The sequence below is a fragment of the Malaya genurostris genome, chromosome 2, assembly GCF_030247185.1.
Source record: "Malaya genurostris strain Urasoe2022 chromosome 2, Malgen_1.1, whole genome shotgun sequence".
Classification (NCBI taxonomy): domain Eukaryota; kingdom Metazoa; phylum Arthropoda; class Insecta; order Diptera; family Culicidae; genus Malaya; species Malaya genurostris.
In genome coordinates this window covers 150,553,920-150,571,941 of record NC_080571.1, presented here as the reverse complement: position 1 = coordinate 150,571,941, position 18,022 = coordinate 150,553,920, and the positions used below count along the sequence as shown (strand labels likewise).

Sequence of the window (18,022 nt, the reverse complement as noted above, 5' to 3'; positions counted from 1 at the left end):
GCTGTTTTTGGATGGTGCGTCTACAGCCCCTCCCCGTAATTCTGGTGAAGTCTCTTCGATTGAACCAGATTTACGATCCTGCACTTCAAGTACCGCGAGCTTCGTTACGGGCCGCTTCAGTTTACCTTTCGCTGTTTTCACCAGGGCTTGTCTGATTCTCCCGTCTGCTCCCTTGCAGACTTCAACGACGATTCCACGGATCCAGTTCTTCCGTACGATATCATCTGCTATGTAAACCAAGTCACCATTTGCTAGTGGAGGTGACTCCGTGTGCCATTTGGTTCGCTGATTGATTGACGGCATATATTCACGAACCCACCGACTCCACAGTCTGTCTGCTAACAATTGCGATCGTTTGTAACGGTCTCTTAGAGCTACAGCGCCATTTGTTGGGGGAACTGCGCATTGTGTTCGTATAGTTCCCACGGCTCGGACAAAATGGTTAGGTGTCAAGGCTTCTTCAATTCCTGGATCTAGTGACCTGTATGTTAGAGGACGCGAATTAATGAGATCTTCGGCCTCCGCCAGTACAGTTAGCAATACTTCGTCGGTTATCGTTCGTCCGTCATCGATGACGGCTAACGCTGCCTTAAGAGACCGCACCAGTCTTTCCCAAACCCCGCCCATGTGTGGGGCACTCGGCGGATTGAAGTTCCATTGGGTTCTGGAGTCGTTGAACATTTCTGCAGCTTTGTTCCCGATATCCCTAGCGATTTCTTTATTTGCCGCTTGAAAATTTGTTCCGTTATCGGAAAAGAACTCGATCGGTTTACCTCTCCGACACACGAAACGACGTATCGCCATCAAGCACGCTTGAGTCGTCAAGCTGTGAGCGACCTCAAGGTGTACGGCCCTCGTTGTCAAGCAGGTGAACAACGAAACGTATCTTTTCTCCGAACGACGTCCTACGGTTACTGTAAATGGGCCACAGAAATCTACACTGGTATAGGTGAACGGTGGCTAGTTTGGTGTTACACGTGATACTGGAAGTGGTGCCATTCTTGAATGCCTTGGTTTGCACTTCTTCACTTTGCAGCGTACGCAAGCTTTCTCTATCTTTTTCATTTCTGTTCGAAGATGCTGGATGCGGAAGCGCTGTCGTATTTCATTTACAGCAGTTTCAGTATTTCCATGGGCCATCTGCTGATGGTAATACTCAAGAAGTTTGTCGGTAATCGTATGCCTTTTGGGCAGAATTATCGGGAATCTCAGTTCAAATGGTTATGATGAACCTCGGGCAGCCCTACCTTCCATTCGTAATACATCCTGTTCATCCAAAAAGAGACTCATGCTGTAAAGATAGCTGTCATGTTCTATTTCGTGCATTTTTTCGTACGACAGCTTACGGTTTTTCTTTAGCACCTTTATTTCGTCCGGAAACCCGTCTGCTCGCGCTGATTTCCAGAGATACGCTTCTGCCTTCTGGAACTCCTTTCGTGTTAAAGGTACTATTATCGCAGGTATACTACGCTTTACTCGCTGCTGCTAGTTTACAGGTACCGGAATTGCTTCAATCTCTAAACCATCTCGCTTCCTTCGACAGTTTGACATGAACCGATAGATGCACGCTACTGTTCGAACTAGAATCTTCCATCGGGAAAAACGTGTCACATCCACAATTTGTTCTTTTGTTTCAACATCGTGAAATAGAAAACATGCTCGGAACTCTTTTTGCACGTTCGGTTTAATCCTATCCTGCTCAGGCCAGGTTTCTTCCAACTGATATAAAAAACATGGGCCACGGAACCAGGGACCATCAGATCGCATTGTATGATTTTTGTTCCATTTGGTCATCGCATCGGCTATGTTGAATTTGCTTGGAACCCATCGCCACTCTGTTGGTTTGACAGATCGAGGATTTCTCCAATGCGGAACGCAACGAACTGTTTATATCTTCGGTGGTCCGAATGAATCCATGATAGCACCGTCCTCGAATCACTCCAAAAATATCGCTGTTTCAGCTTAAAGGATAGTATTTCAGCAACAGACTTCGCCAGCTTGTTCCCATTACTGCCGCTTGCAACTCCAAACGAGGAATCGAAAGGTGTTTTAGCGGAGCGACTTTTGATCTTGCCATCACCAGAGAACACTTCGGTCCATCAGCTGCCCCTATTTGAATGTTAACTGCTGCTCCGTACGCGATCTCGCTTGCATCGACGAACACATGGAGTTGTACGCTGTTGTAGTCCAGTGTATCCGTGCGTCGGAAAAAGTATCGAGGTATGCGCACATTTTCGACCTCTGACAGTCTGCTTATCCATTGGTTCCACTTCTCAGCACTCTCTCCAACTATTTGCTGGTCCCAATCACATCCACTTCGCCACAGCTCCTGGATTATCAGTTTTCCGTAGAACGTGAAAATCGACAACAGCCCTAACGGATCGAAGAAACTCATCACGCAGCTCATGACGATTCTTTTCGTTGGCAGCTGTTCGCTTGAAATATATGGCACGAGATCGTCCCTTAATTGGATTGAGAACGAAAATTCGTCGTTAGTTGGACTCCAGACGATTCCCAACACCCGTTCTAGACCCGTTTCTTTGTCCTCGCTAAAATGAATGTCATGGTCGGTTCGTTCTTTTCCCATGGCTTCAAGAAACTCCTTGGAATTCGATACCCAGTTGCGAAGTTCGAAGCCTCCTCTTGCGTGTACAAATCGAACTTCTTTTGCCAACCTCACAACGTTCAACATTCGTTGCTTGTTCAACGTTATCTGCGCTATCGGAATAATCGTCGACGTAGTGGTTTTTGATGATTTTTTCAGCTGCTTCTGGAAATTGCCTGGCAAACTCTTTCGCGTTCAAGTTTTTTACATATTGCGCTAAACAGGGTGAGCTGGTTGAACCGAAAGTTGGCACGTCCATTACATAGACCTCTGGAACAGTATTGGGATTGTTACGAAATAGAAATCTCAACACGCGCTTGTCGGACTCGCGTATTTTGATTTGATGATACATTTCTTTTAAATCTGCTCCGAAACCTATCACTCGCTCACGGAATCTGCAAACAACTGCTGGAAGTGCATTGACTGCGGCTCTAGCATCCCATACCAGGCGATACTTCTTTTTTCTTGAGTTATGCACTATGTTTAGAGGCGAATAAAAAACTTTTCGACTCTCGAACGCAGCCAACTCAGACAGCGTAGCTTTATGAGCGTATCCCTTCGCCAGATATTCGACAATCATCCCGCGAACTTTTTCATACAGCTCGGGATCATTAATCAAGCGCTTTTCAAGACTCTGTAGACGTTTTAGAGCCATAGGGTAGCTGTCAGGAAAACTTGGATCATCATCTTTGCATAGAAGTACTATCTCAAATCGATCTACTATTCTCACTGTCGTAGCTTTCAGTATTTCGAGAGCACGTCTGTCTTCTTCCGGTTCTGGAAGCAATGACACCGAAATTCCCGTTTCCTCCATGTCGTAATGACTTTTCAGTAGATCGTGAAGCTCTTGATTTGATACGGTGTTACATGAATGATGTCCGACTAATCCGGTATCGAAATGTGCTTCACTCGTCGGTCCATAGACAGTCCATCCGAGTTTCGATCTAACAGCAATCGGCACAAATCTCCAAATATCAAGGGAACGTGCCATTTGAGTCAATTTGTTCTGATACACCTCGAGTTCCTAGCACGTCCTTCAGCGATCTCTCAATCAACGTGTATGAAGAACCTTAATCAAAAAATGCGATCGTGTTCACACTACAGCTTCCGCAATACAAGGTAACAGGCATCATTCGGAATACAATGGAAGGTTTGCGTTGAATAGCATGAACGTTACAATTTGAGTGTATGATGGGTACCGTTGAATGCAGCAACGAATTGTGGCGCTCTCTACAAGACTCAACATTGCAACGGATGTTCAACTTGCACTGAGCATTCTGTGTTCATTTAGACACACCTGGCATAACTGCCACTTTTGGACCGCATCCCAGCGGTCAGCTAACTGTAATCTGCGAAACATTCCACAGTTTCTTATTCTGTGATCCACTCTACCGCAAATCCGACAGGGTTTTCGTTCCTTCGTCGTGGAACTCTCACCTCTTGCTTTCACTACGCTTGACTGTTCTACACTATGAGTGTGTAGGAATCCATCGTACTTTTCCTTTTTTCCTTTTCGGGACCCTTGTTCTATATATCGTGGTGCATCTCCATACGATGCCACTTCGCTTGCATCTTTCACGATATTCGACAGAAAGTTGGACAGTGTTCGCAGCGTTACTACTTTGCCTTTCCTTCGATAACGCACCCATTGTAGCTGCGTGGCCGCCGGAAGCTTATCAGTCAGCTCTTGGATAAGCATGGGATTCACTAAATGAGCAGTAAGATCGGTGGCTTCGAGATGATCAGCTAATTGCTGCACTATTATCCCAAAACTAATGAAACTAGACAGACGATCTGCTTTCGGGGACGCTGTACTTCGAACTTTAACTAATAACATGTTGAGGAGTTTCTCTGGACGGCCAAATAACATCCTTAGCGTTTCAATAATCTTTGGGACAGCTTTTGGTTACAGTAGTCTGCTTCTTACCGCTTCCAACGCTTCACCTTTCAAGCATTCCTGAAGACGTGCCAAATTTTCTAGATCTGAAAATCCGCACGGGTCGTATTGGCTACGATGCTTACGAAGTTGCGTCTCCTTTTTTCTTCTTGCTGGTACTTCATCATTATCACTTTTACCAGAACTCTCTTTTTCCATTTCGCTGCCATCTTCTTTCTCGAATCTATCTTCTTCATCCACCGAGCTATTTTCTTCTTCTACGTAACTTTCTGTATCGCTATCGCTATCTTCTTCCGAAATGTCATTTTTTATCCGTTGAACTATTTTCATTTTCAGACTCCGAAACTTCAGGCACTATTTTCATTTTTCCGCCGCTATTGTTTTCCTTCTTTTTCGGGATTTCCGGATGACCGAATGGTGTAACGTCATTATCTCGATTCAAAGAAAAGCTCTCTGGTAGATTGTATGGGATGCCGTCCTGTTTGTTAATAACCCTATCCATCACCTTCGGTGTAGAATGTTTACGGTACGCTCCTCGAATATCAGAACAACTCGTTAATATCGGATCAGCAAATTCCGGCTTTCCTTTTCTCGACTTTTATTCTCGAGCTCTACTTTTCCTGCTTTCGCTTTCTCCGCTATTGTTCTGTTTTGACTTTTCTCCTTTGAGCCTTCCTTCTCTACACGCCCGACGGCAGATTCTTTATTGCTCTGCAACTCTCCAACATCACTTTCAACAGTTCGCTTCAGTTTCAACAATTTCAACTTTTCATTCATATAAGACCGCATTTTGTTCAGATTCTTCTGACGCTCTTCTTCTTCCGCAATTTTCTTTTCCAACTGCGCCTTCTCAAACTCCAATTCCATATTCCGCTTCTCCCGTTCCAGCTGCTGACGCATATCAAGCAATTCCTGCTGCATTTGCAGTCTCTTCCGGTGCAAAATCATCTCTCTTTCAATTTTCCGTTTTTGTTTTTTCTTCACCTCCTCTAACGGTTCCAGTTCTTTCTGAAGCTTAGACGAATCAGCAACATCCGACTCACATGCTTCGCAATCCGGACAACTCCAGGAATTGTTGCGTACGTCGTCTTTAACACCTGCACAACCGAAATGATACCATCTTTGACAGTGATCGCAAAATACCATATTCGTTTCATCGTTGTCTGGACGATGACAAGCCGCGCAATTGTAGCCAGACTGTTCGGGATTCTCGGGGTTAGGGTTTGAACCAATCATTATAAATTTTTGAGATTGTTCGGAACTACTGTAAACCGAATTCACAAAAAAACAAACAAAATTTCCGTAGCAGCTCTTTTGGTTGAGTCAGCTCAAAACTATATTTATTTTTAAACATGCAAAACAATTTTAATTCACTTTCCTTTAAATTCACTTTTCTTACTTACATTTATAGTATTCTCTTCTATTTCAGGTTACTAGTTCGAATGCTTACGAAGTCTCTCCTTATATAAATTTCAAATTTCCTTCTTTCAATTCACACGCCCTTTTAACCGACCATATAAATATTTCTAAGTAGCTTTATCTATCACCTTTCTTGCACTATTTAGACCATGCTTTTCCTGTTTGCTGACATATGCTATACTTTTTTCTTCTCCCTCTTTCGCATAACAATTTTACATATATCTTTACCTGCCACCCGTCGGTATAACGGTATTTCCTTTCAAATGTATGTTGTCCTTACTCCGGCAGTACTCACTGATTGCTGTTTTTGGATGGTGCGTCTACAATATTAATCCGCGGCATTTGCAAGAATTCGACATAGAGTTTCTTTTTAGGAGGTTTGATTCACACATGTGGTTTCATGCAGTTCGTTTAAGTGTTTAAATTTTGAAACACAAAACTGGAGTAATTAACGCAAGTAAACACGTTATTTTAGGCGTCGTCGTTTGTCATAAACATAATATTTTAATTGTTAATGATTAGTTAAAATCGCGTACAAAATACCATACGTTCGTCACACCATTCCATTTAATTCATATTTGAAATCTTCATGTTTTAAAACATAACACCTGAATTTATGTTTCAAAGATTACCTTCGTAGCAGAAACACGTTTAAAGTTATACCCAACAACGTCAAGTGCGTTACGTTTAAATTTCAGCGAAATCAGTCTAAATGGATGATGATCCGAGAGATTTTAACCATGGTGTATTGTAATAACATGAAAATATACTCTTTTTCCCAAATCATGACTCGTTTTGCTCATTTCTAGAATTGGAATTTTGCCCGTGCATTTAGATTAAACCCAAAAAAAACGATATTTGAAATAAATTTGATTTATAGGAGTAACATTAGCGCAGCATTTGGCGCAGCGTTTAAATTGGCGTAGCAAAATTCCGCACTCCTGTTACTTCTGTGTAGGATATTCAAGCTAAATAGAGTAATATTAATTCGTTGCATAGCACGCTTTGTGATTGGTTTTTTCTTATCATTATAATTATTATTTATTGCAGCATGTTTGTTAATATTGTTTGCTGTTTTTTATGATAACACTTCATCACGACGGTATTACCGAATAAATTTCAAATACAACGCGAAGCATAGAATTTTGATGCGACCGACGAAATAAGCGCACCTAACGAGCATAAAATTATTGATATCGAATAACCCATATCCGAGAAAATTGAGCGGTAATCAGTTTTGACGTTCACGTCACTCATACCATTATATCACCGAAACCGTAAGTGACAGCCATTTGAACTTGAATGAACATAAAGTAGCACAATCCTAACTTTGTTGAAATGTTGTTGTGATACTAATAACGATGAAGACATTTTTAAATGCTAAGTAAAACCATAATTTATATTATCAAAAATCATTCGTTTCAAAATTTATTGCAATATCTACAATACATATGTGATATGAAAAGATTGTTCGCGCGTACTATGCTTTTTCTCTGGTACTACACTTTAACTTTGCGCGAACTGAAACGAAAATTTTATTTGTGTAATAATAACGCGTGTATTCTCGTGGACTGTAAATTTTAGACTGACCTACGATCCATAACAATGCATCAAAGAGATGAGATAGATCATCAATATAGGGTGCCAGAAGAAGCACGACATATCATCTTGTTTGTCGGAGTTGTAGGGTGATTCAACAAAGTATGTTTAAGTACTGTAATCCTTTCTCGCTACAACATACGCCTGCCGCCTTGAAATTTAAACTTTGATTTTCAACGACTATTTGTCCTACTCTTACTTTAATTCAAATGTGTTTGGTATATAATTCAATCTCTTATAAACAATATTTTCAGCTTACATACAACTACAGTTTATTATGATCGAACGACCTTGACCGAAATTCGTTTGTGATCACTTGTGCGAACATGATAACTTGTGCGTCTTTAGTGCCGAATCAAATTGCGAAAATTGTGTGTAATAATTTAATATTCGTAAAAAATGGTGTGCTGAATTAGTGCTTGAATTTTGCGCCCAAAGAAAGCGCCGTCGTTCCGTAATTTATTGAATGATTTTTGTATTGATTTTGTACCGTTTTTTGTTTTTTTAATTTGTTCTCCGGTGGTGTGCCATATCGGATATTAGAATTAAATGTTTGGTTTGTGAGAATGTATTCCACCAGCGCTGTTCTGGCCTTACCGGAGCATTGCTATCATACGCAGATATTTTATCTGGAAAATCGAAAATTAGAAAAGTTAGCATTAAAAATCGTAAGACTCGCCCGGTTATTGTGATTAAACCGATTGAGTCGTCACAAACGAGCGATGATACAAGGGAATATTTGAAAGACAAATTGAATCCAAGGGCACACAAGATTAGTAACTTTAAAAATGGTAAAAATGGTTCGATCATTGTTGAGTGTGCAACAGGGGAAGACATTCAGACGTTAAAAGAAAAAATCAAAAGCAATTTGGGAGATAATTACAATGCTTTCGTACCCACACCTGGTAAACCAAAACTGAAAATAGTTGGGATGAGTGATCGATATTCCGCTGATGCATTTATTGATCTTTTGAAAAGTCAAAATCAGGAAATTGCGATTGAAGAAGTAAAAGTTGTAACTGACTTTGAGAATCCTCGCTTCAAATATAATAAATATAGTGTTATAATTGAGGTTGATAAGAATACTTATTCTAGTTTGATGGCCGCCGGCAAGGTTTGCGTCGGCTGTGATCAGCGCTGCCAACTATACCGATTTCTCGGCATTTATACCGATTTTGGACTCGGTACAGGAATACAGATACGCTCTGTCAAAATACCGATATTTCAATTTTCATACAGATAAATACCGATTTTCAGTTTTTGTGTTGGATTCCATAGGGGTAAACCAGGTCGAGCGACCTTTTTTTTTTGGTCACAAAATCTGTTTCCGCACTAAATCGATGTTTGATTTTTCGAGAAAGATTGATAAATTTTTCTGCCAAATACAAAAAAAATAGTTGACAGCACTGGCTGTGATAGGTGTTCGGTTTTCGAGTCATTCAACGTATTGCGCTGTTTCAAGTGTGGTAAGTTTGGTCACAAGTGCACCGAATGTTCGAATAATGAAAATTGTTCCAAATGCAATGCTGCACATAGAACATCTGAATGTACTTCAACTGATTTTAAATGCGTTAACTGTCTGAAAAAAGCTAATCGAATCGAATAATCCATATCCGAGAAAATTGAGCGGTAATCAGTTTTGACGTTCACGTCAGTTATCATATCACCGAAACCGTAAGTGACAGCCATTTGAATTTTAATGAACACAGACTAGCGTTGAAACGATCCTAACTTTGCTAAAATGTTGTTGTGATACTAATAACATACAAATAACAATACAAAAAATTACCATATATTTAGTTTTTGCGACATTCAGTTTATATTGTTTGAATTTTAACCACTGAGCCTGAGAATGAAGGTCTTCTTTTAAATGTGCAACCGCTTCATCCAAATCCTTAGCTGTAATGAACAGAAGAATATCGTTAGCAAATAAATTTATTTCACAAAACCGTAAAATTCGCCTAATCTCATTTATGTACATAATAAACCAAATCGGTCCTGAAACACTACTCTGTGGCACACCAAGTGAATTACCCTGGAAACTAGACACAACATCGTTGAAAACAGTTCTCTGGGTTCTATCAAATAAATAGTTTTAAACCCCTTTATATGCTACTCCTTCGATACCAAAGCGTTTCAGTCTTTGTAACAGTATAGGTCTAGAAATTGTTTCGAAAGTGCGTTTGAGGTCCAAGAACACTGCAAAAATAGTCTCTTTAATCTCGATTTTCTCCTTCCAGTTTGCTAAAACCAGGATTAAAGCGGTTTCGCAAGAGTGACTTTTCCGATATCCCGATATCCCGGTATTAGCATATTGTTACAGTTTAAATAGTTAATCAGATGATCTTCAACAACAAGTTTCAAAATTTTTTCCAACGTGTGCAACATGTTAATGGGACGGTACTCCTCGGTTTTATTCGTTCCAGTAACCGTTGGGATAGGAACCACCAGCGATTCTTTCCAAACTTTTGGTACGTGCCACGTGTATAACGATTCATTTACCAAGTCCAGCAGATCGTGACCGATAAAATGAAAGCAATTTTGCATCACTTTTGAGTTGACATTGTCGATACCAGTCGATTTTTCTAAAATGAAACAAAATATTTCAATTATTCAAAAGTGGTTGAGTGAAATTCAAGAAATCTACAATTGTTACTAATCTGCTATGTTATTTCAACAGATTCACCAACCAAATCAATACTTTTATTGATCTGTTGTACACTACTTATGAAATAACTGTTTAATTTTCCTGGTATCACTTGCTCTGAGTACTCTTTTGTGCCATTAAATGTTCATGTTTTTACTGAGCTATGTGTAGGTTTCAGTAATTGTTTAAGATACGAAGTCTGATCAAATTTTAGCACCAGTTTTCTATAATTTCTAGAAACTGGCGATTGTTTGAACTAGGGAAATTCTCCATTATTTCTCATTTGCATGCCTCTCTGAACTGATAAACCCTAGAACCAATTATTTCCAACTACTTTGCTCCTTCCTGTTTTCCTGATTTTGATCGATCTTTTTCTTAACATATTCATATCTAGTCTTCTTCAGGGCCCGATTCATATCTAGTCTTCTTCAGGGCCCGTGAATGAATGTTTCGTGCATTGGTATAAGGCACACCAGTCACTTTCATTGTTAGTTCTACAGAACCTCTTGTACTGTTTATCCCTCTCTCGTTTCAATCGTAAGAGGTCCATTGAGTACCGGCTATTCGAGCTGTTCAAACTAACGTACTTTTCAGTAACTAATTTATTAGTACTCTTTTTTAATACGTCCGTAAGAATAGATGCCCTGCGATCAAAATTTCCAGTCAACTGCGTACAATACAAGCTTCTTGACACAAGTCGAGACATGGCTTGCTTTGAATATTTTTTACAACATTGATTTATACTGTGTTTTTCCTATCTCTAGGGGTACTCGCTATAGAAATTGCAATTGTTTCCTGATCCGAAATCTTGCAATCGGTCTCTACACACGAATAAACTTCGTCAAAGTTGGAATATACATGATCTATCGAAGTTCTGCTATGTCTCGAAATTCTTGTAATTTCATTCACAATTTGTTTGAAACTGAAGAATTCTGCTGTTTCACGTGATTTAAACTCTGATCACTAAGACAATCAACGTTGAAAGCTCTCGCAATAATATCAAGTTATCTAAACTCTACAAAATTTTCCCACCAGTTTTCTAGAATTTCCAGAAAATGGCGATCGCTTGAAATAGGAGAATGATATACAACTCCATAATTTCTTATCTGTATGCCTCATTCAACTGACATACTCAAGAAACAGTTATTTCCAACTACTTCGTTTGATTGAATGCTGAATTTAATCTATTCTCAGGCCACTCCACCCGTGTGTCTGGAATGTGACAAGCAAAAAGCAATAGTGTAACCCGGTATACTGAACTTATAACACTATATTTGTTATATTTGAAGCGAGGATTCTCAAAGTCAGCTACAACTTTTTTGTCTTCTATTGCAATTTCCTGATTTTAACAATAACTACATCAGCGGAAAATCAATCAGTCATCCCCACTATTTTCAGTTTTGGTTTACCAGGCGTGGGTTCAACGGCATTGTAATTGTGTGGGACGAGTCGACATTCTATGCGCCACCCATCTGGGAACACTCCCATCGTCGACTTAATACCATGTTCACATTAGCGCTTATATCACTTGATATACCGAGATGATACGCATATCACGTGGAAGTGTTCACATATGATCGAAATGATATCGTTTGACAATCAAGTTGTCATATTGAATGTTCCCATTGGGAGTAAGATCAATAATATTGCTTTTCTCTCCTACAATTCAATAAATAATTGAAGTCTTGCATTTAATGGTCTCCGAACGAAGTATTCGTTGAAAAATTCGAAATTATAATGATTGTTTATTGTCACTCTCAAAATGACGTTCATAAATGAGTGCGTTCGATGCCATTATCCGTGTTGATAGTTGCGATTTTTGACAACTCGATATGATATCGTACATGATATCCCGTATATCATGCCAAAATGGTGATACGCGTTGACATCAAATTGTATGGGATATCAAGTGATATCGCACATGATATCATCGGATATTAAGTATATCCGTATATCACTTGATATCAGCTCTAATGTGAACATACTATAACATCGTCGTACAGTCCTCAAGCCAAAGAAGCGCCATCATTACCAAACCGAGTGTTCAACAGGTAAGACGTATCCAATTCACAAGTGTTGCCAGCGATGGCTGTTTTCCTAATAACCATTCTAGTTATTCACATTGGCGACAGTGACAGACCTTTTAGCAGTTTTTCCAAGAATTGCTAAATAATAATGATATACTATCATCATTGAATTTTATTTGAATACGAACCATATGGAAATCACCCATCATATAGAAATTTCCATGAGTTGAAAATTAATACAAAATGGCTACCGAACGAAAGGAATTGCGCTGTTACTTTTTGTAGTGAAAATTGATTGTGCGATTTGAAAGGACGTGTCGAGAGGACCTTTTGTGCAAAGCGAATTGAGAGGACCGCAAATAAAACGCGTGTTGAGAGGACCGCAAATAAAATGCGTGTTGAGAGGGCCGCAAATAAAATGCGTGTCGAGATGACCGCGATTAAGTGAAATGCGCTTGAGGAATCGCAAGGCATAAGCGTATTAAATGGAATAAATTAATAGTCTTACGTAGAATGTAAGAAAATATCAGTCCAATCTCGCAGATGATTTTCAATTAGCAGGATAATTAGGAATTTCTTTTTTTCAATTATGCTCAGTCCTCAGAAACGACCTAAAAACGAATCCACAATGCATAATTGATTCTAATGTTTCAGATTGTTGCCACAGTTCCATTAAGCTAAATTGCGTTGTTTTATTATTGGTTTCAGAAATAGAAAAAAAGGCAGAATGTCATCTCCACGAAGGTATGTACGTGCTCTATCTGTTACTCCAGAAGGTGATTCGGCTAAGCTTATCCATGCAGAACGTACGTTCTCGCTCCTTTCGATCATCAAGTCGAAGAAGAAGAGTTTGGCAATGTTAAACCCCAATTCGTACACTATTCGGTTATTGCTTCAGACTGTCAACTGGTATTAGTAGATCGAGTAAAGGAATTGGAACATATAATCTGCGAAATCTCAAAATGCAACAACACACAGAGAGTATCAAATTCACCTCCCGTCCAAGTCGTCTCTTCACGTACCATTTCTGATGCCATCCGTTGGGAAGTGCCATCCGTTGGGATAGCATTACACCGTTTCCGAAAAACGTCCCAGCCACCAAGATGTGGGAGACGTGGACTTGTTTCATCGAGGATTTCGAAATAGCACCATCATTGTCGAACATCAATAACCCGAAGCGTCTGGTATATTTTGTGTTACTATCCATCGGTAAAGAGCTTGAAAGCATAGTCCGCGCTGTAAAACTGCGACCGCATCTAGAAGATGAATGTTTTTATGAAAATTTCGTCAGGAATATTGATCAGTATCCAAAGTCAATAACTGATCCGTAGACGAGCACGAAAGTTTCTCAATCATGCATCAAGAAGAAAGAGAGTCTGCTGTTAATTCCCATGACCGATTGACAAGAAAGGTTCAACTATGTGACTATAGTTCCGATGATCAGGGCTGACATTATGCACCTCGAATCGAGTTACTCGAAACGGTTATTTTTGAAGTCGATTTGACTGAACTGTGGCATTACGTATCGCTTTCGAACTCGTGATCGAGAGTTATGGACAAACCTAACACACGGATCAGATAGATCAGCAATTATTAACCATAAGGCTTTCACATGTTCCACACATCAAACCATATATTACATGCCTTCAACGAACACCGACTAGCAACAGGTATGCTGACGTAGCATCCGATCACCGAGAGTCATCGCCCCAGCCAGGTTGTACCACGCGGTAACGACGACTTCAACACGAATCAACAGGATAACCGCTAAGACAGCAGTTTAAGGTTTGGTAGTTAGGGCTCAGGTACAGATAGGGAATAAAGTTAGTTCAGTTCGATTTCAGGATCGCTAGCGTTAAGAAGCAAAGTGTAAATTATTTTTAAAAACGCAAAAATAAAAGTTACCACTTAACTGGCGCAGTCGTGCGGTCCACTCTACGGTGCGGTGACTTTTTCTAGTGATTTGTGATCCAGAGATAAAATTTCAAAAATCCAGTGATAAAAAACACTGGTGTCCAACCCGCGACAACAGACGTGCCGGTAATTGAAATCAAGTGTTCTGGACTAGAGTGCTAGTTTAAAACCAGCAATCACACATTATCAAGACCCGTTCCTCGACCCGTAGGAGATTTGTGCCGCCTGTACCAGAATCGCTGCATCGGTGGGTTTCAATCCTTTGAGAGTGGAGAACCGTGAGTAACAGTTGTATTTACCTTATTAATTAGTTTATGCACAAATTCAACCCATTGCCGAAAGTTCAACCACGAAAATTTTCCATGATGAACCCCCATAAAAATCAAGTTGTTGATCTTCAAACATTGTACAACAACATGATCTCTTTAGAACAAAGACTGAACAGTCTGCAAATAGGAAACAATAATCGGCGTGCATTTAATGCGCAAAGCAATCAGAACGCTACACGACAAGCGTCTCATGATATCTTTAGGATCCCAGATCCAATAAAATCGTTGCCAACCTTTGGCGGCAAGAAAAAACAAGCATTAGCCAGGATTCAAACAGTACGAAGAACCTTGGATCTTTTTAGAAATCGCGTTTCAGAGGAAACACTACTGATGCACGAACAATGCATCATCAATAAAATTGTTGGGGAAGCCAGAGACACCTTATGTTCTAATGGCAATCCTCAAAAATTCGAGGAAGCAGCAAATGTACTGCTTGGCAGTTTCGGTGATAGAAACACTATTGCAACCTACCAAACCCAAATATGGAACACGAAAATGACAGAATCGCTCCATGGGTGTTACAAAAAGGCGAAAGAAATTATGATCAACATAAAATCTCGATTTCAACACTTTTACTTAATCAACTATATTTTACTAATTTTACTACACTACATTTGCTACAATTTACACTTCGGCCTTGGTGTCCGACCTGTCGCAATGAAGGCTGAACTGAACTGAACTACTAAAACGAAACCGATTATGTGATCACCAATACATACAATGAGTCGGTCGACTATTCTTCCTTGCCGTGAATAGTTCTTGACTTTCTGCGCAAAGCGGCTCATTTAGAAATCATAAAACCTAACTTCTCGAAGAGGATTGATACTTGTATAACAGTTTCGCTTCTCTCTTTATACTATACGTAAACATTACATTACAAGCCACCCTGACAAATTTTCAAATAGATCCTCCCAACGAATCACAGAAATAAATGCGATTAATGGTCTTCCTTTTATTCGATTGAGACTAGAAAATGGTAAACAAGCTGAAATTCTGATTGATAACGGATCAAATAAAAATTTCATCTCCCCAGATCTTGTACCAAATTCCTTAAGATGTTCCTTCATGCAAACCAATTAGCATCATTAACCAGAAAGGGAAACATCGAACATATACGAAATTTGTAACAGAGCTTTTTCATTTGAAAGACATTTCTCTTCGATTTTATTTTATTTTATTTTTATTTATTTTATTTTTTAGGGGCAGGGGTAAAGCCCGCTGGAACCGCGATTGTTGTTCTCCTTCTGCAGCAGGCATAAAACCTTCTCATCTTTGTATCAACAGATAACATTTGTCCAACTGATACATAACGAAATCTTAGATTACCCTTAATTAAACTACAAAGCTAACTAACAACTATTGATATTGTCTAATTATCTAAATAAAACTAGCGGGAAAAGATTCGGAGATAACGGGTTTTAATGGTGTTACGAGATAAATTGAAATCACATTCATCAGAGCAAGTATTGAATACGCGACACATACTCAAAAACGGTTCATTAAAGCCATAGTTAGTTCTAGCACGAGGAATTCTGAGAAAGGGGTTAAACCGCAAATTACGCCGATGAATGTAAAAGTTTAGCTGTTGTAGGAGATCTGAACAATCAATTCGAGGTTGGATGAGGTCCGCGACGAACACAGCTTTCAGTGTATCACGGCGGACAGATAGCAAATCGAGGTGTACGAGCCTACATCGATTTTCGTAGCTTGGGAGATTCAATGGATCTCTTCAGGGCAGGCGACGCAAAGCAAAACGAATGAACTTGCGCTGAACAGTTTCAATGTGTAGCTTATCAGTTTGGTAAACAATAACAGCATACTCCAGTGTAGAGCGAACTAGAGCGCAATATTACGATTTCAGGCAGTATATGTTATTGAAATTTTTTGAGATGCGAAAGATGAAACCTAGCATCTTTAATGCCTCAGAGAGGGTATATTCTATGTGATCTTTGAAACTAAGTTTTAAATCCAATAACACTCCTAGATCCTTGATTGATGTCTCCCGTTTTAGTACAGCATGCGAAATAGTGTAATCATACATGGTCGTGGTTCGTTTACGAGAGAAGGAGATAACAGAGCATTTAGAGGCATTCATAACCATTTTGTTGACGTTGCACCAGTTAGAAAATACATCCAACTCTGACTGCAAGAAATTTGAGTCTTTCAGATCATTGATGAGATGAAACAGCTTGAAATCGTCCACGAATGATAGCTTCATACATTGCAATGAGAAATTCAGATCATTTAGATATAGCAGAAATATGAATGGTCCTAGATGGCTTCCCTGAGGAACGCCAGAGCTTACGATGAATGATAGAGCGACGCAGTCGCCAATTTCCACGGTCATACTACGACCAGTCAGATATTTTTTTTTTTTCAATTATATAATTTATTAAGGCACACTGCTTAAGCTCTAAGATGCCAAGGGCTTTTTCTAATTTTAATTAACAAATAACTTAAATCTAGGATAGTATATTAAGATAATGTAATGACTTTGGCAGATCCCGCCTTCAGCTGGCTATCGGCACCGGCCGGCGTACTGAATGTAACACGTTGGTAAGTATCTTGGTATTAGCCGCTTTTTTTCTGTCCGTGTGGGTTCGCGGGGGACACCCCCAGGCTACGAATACCAGGCGGGTGGCCCATATTCATCTCATAGACTACAGCGGCCGTCCGTGGGCAATGATGATGATGTTACGGAGGAAAATGAAAAAAAAAATATACAGAGAAGTAAATATTACGGAGAACAGAGTAAAAAGGGGATATGGGAACAAAATGACTAAGAACGACAAAGATCTAATTAGTTGACATCGAGATGGTGAAAGAACGTGGGAGGGGGAAGCAGAAAATTTAGTGACAGCAGAAAGATCTTGTTAGTTCCAATGAAGATGGTGGACAGACGAGGGATGGGGAGATTCGGGCGGATGTTAGTGTCGAACCTGTGGGTGGAGTTTCTTCTTAGCGTCAGTCGAGGAACAGGGGTAACTAACGCAGATTACACTTGTATATTAATGTGTTTAAGGAATTTATATATGAGTAACATATATGATATATCCCGACTCGCCAACACATCTCGAACCGGAACATCAGGTGGTCTACCTCGGGCCCTGAGGGAGTCCTTTAAAACAGACCTGGCGTCACAATACCCCACACATGACCATACGACATGCTCGATGTCCTGATAACCGTTGCCACAGGTGCAGAGACCGCTCTCCATGACCCCAATACGCCGAAGATGTGCGTTGAATGTGTAGTGATTAGACATGAGCCGTGACATAACACGAATGAAATCGCGACTCACGTTCATCCTCCTGAACCAAGGTTTCGTCGATACCCTAGGGATAATGGAATGTAGCCATCGTCCCAGTTCGTCATTACTCCATGAAGTTTGCCAACTTTCAAGTGCTCTTCGACGAGAAATACTGAAAAATTCATTGAAGCAGATTGGTCTTTCATAAATATCACCTTCTAATGCGCCCACTTTAGCCAATGAGTCTGCCTTTTCATTTCCCGGAATGGAACAATGTGAAGGGACCCAGACTAACGATATTGAATAAGACCGTTCAGATAAAGATCGCAAGTGTT

General features: G+C 39.9%; 2 protein-coding genes across 3 annotated transcripts in view; both read right to left on the bottom strand.

Annotated features, from left to right (window-relative positions):
* Window positions 1-5,057: 5,057 nt before the first annotated feature.
* LOC131428903 (protein MAK16 homolog) lies at window positions 5,058-5,648 on the bottom strand. Its single transcript, XM_058592963.1, has one exon. It carries the CDS (start codon window positions 5,646-5,648, stop codon window positions 5,058-5,060), a length of 591 nt encoding a protein of 196 aa, XP_058448946.1.
* A 1,756-nt stretch (window positions 5,649-7,404) lies between these two features.
* LOC131427484 (cadherin-87A) overlaps window positions 7,405-18,022 on the bottom strand; it is an 848,175-nt gene continuing 837,557 nt past the window's right edge. Inside the window, exons 7-9 of one of the 2 annotated variants that reach the window (XR_009229275.1) lie at window positions 9,555-10,105; window positions 9,310-9,419; window positions 7,405-8,149 (exon numbers count right to left, since the gene is read on the bottom strand). The gene's annotated coding sequence lies outside the window, so the exon portion shown is untranslated. Of the gene's footprint in view, window positions 8,150-9,309; window positions 10,106-18,022 lie in introns of both variants that reach the window. The other variant, XR_009229274.1, reaches the window with a different exon arrangement.

Bases quoted from the DNA above. Each gene is read 5' to 3' on its own strand.
- LOC131428903 (XM_058592963.1), bottom strand. From the start codon at position 5,648: ATGGTATTTTGCGATCACTGTCAAAGATGGTATCATTTCGGTTGTGCA.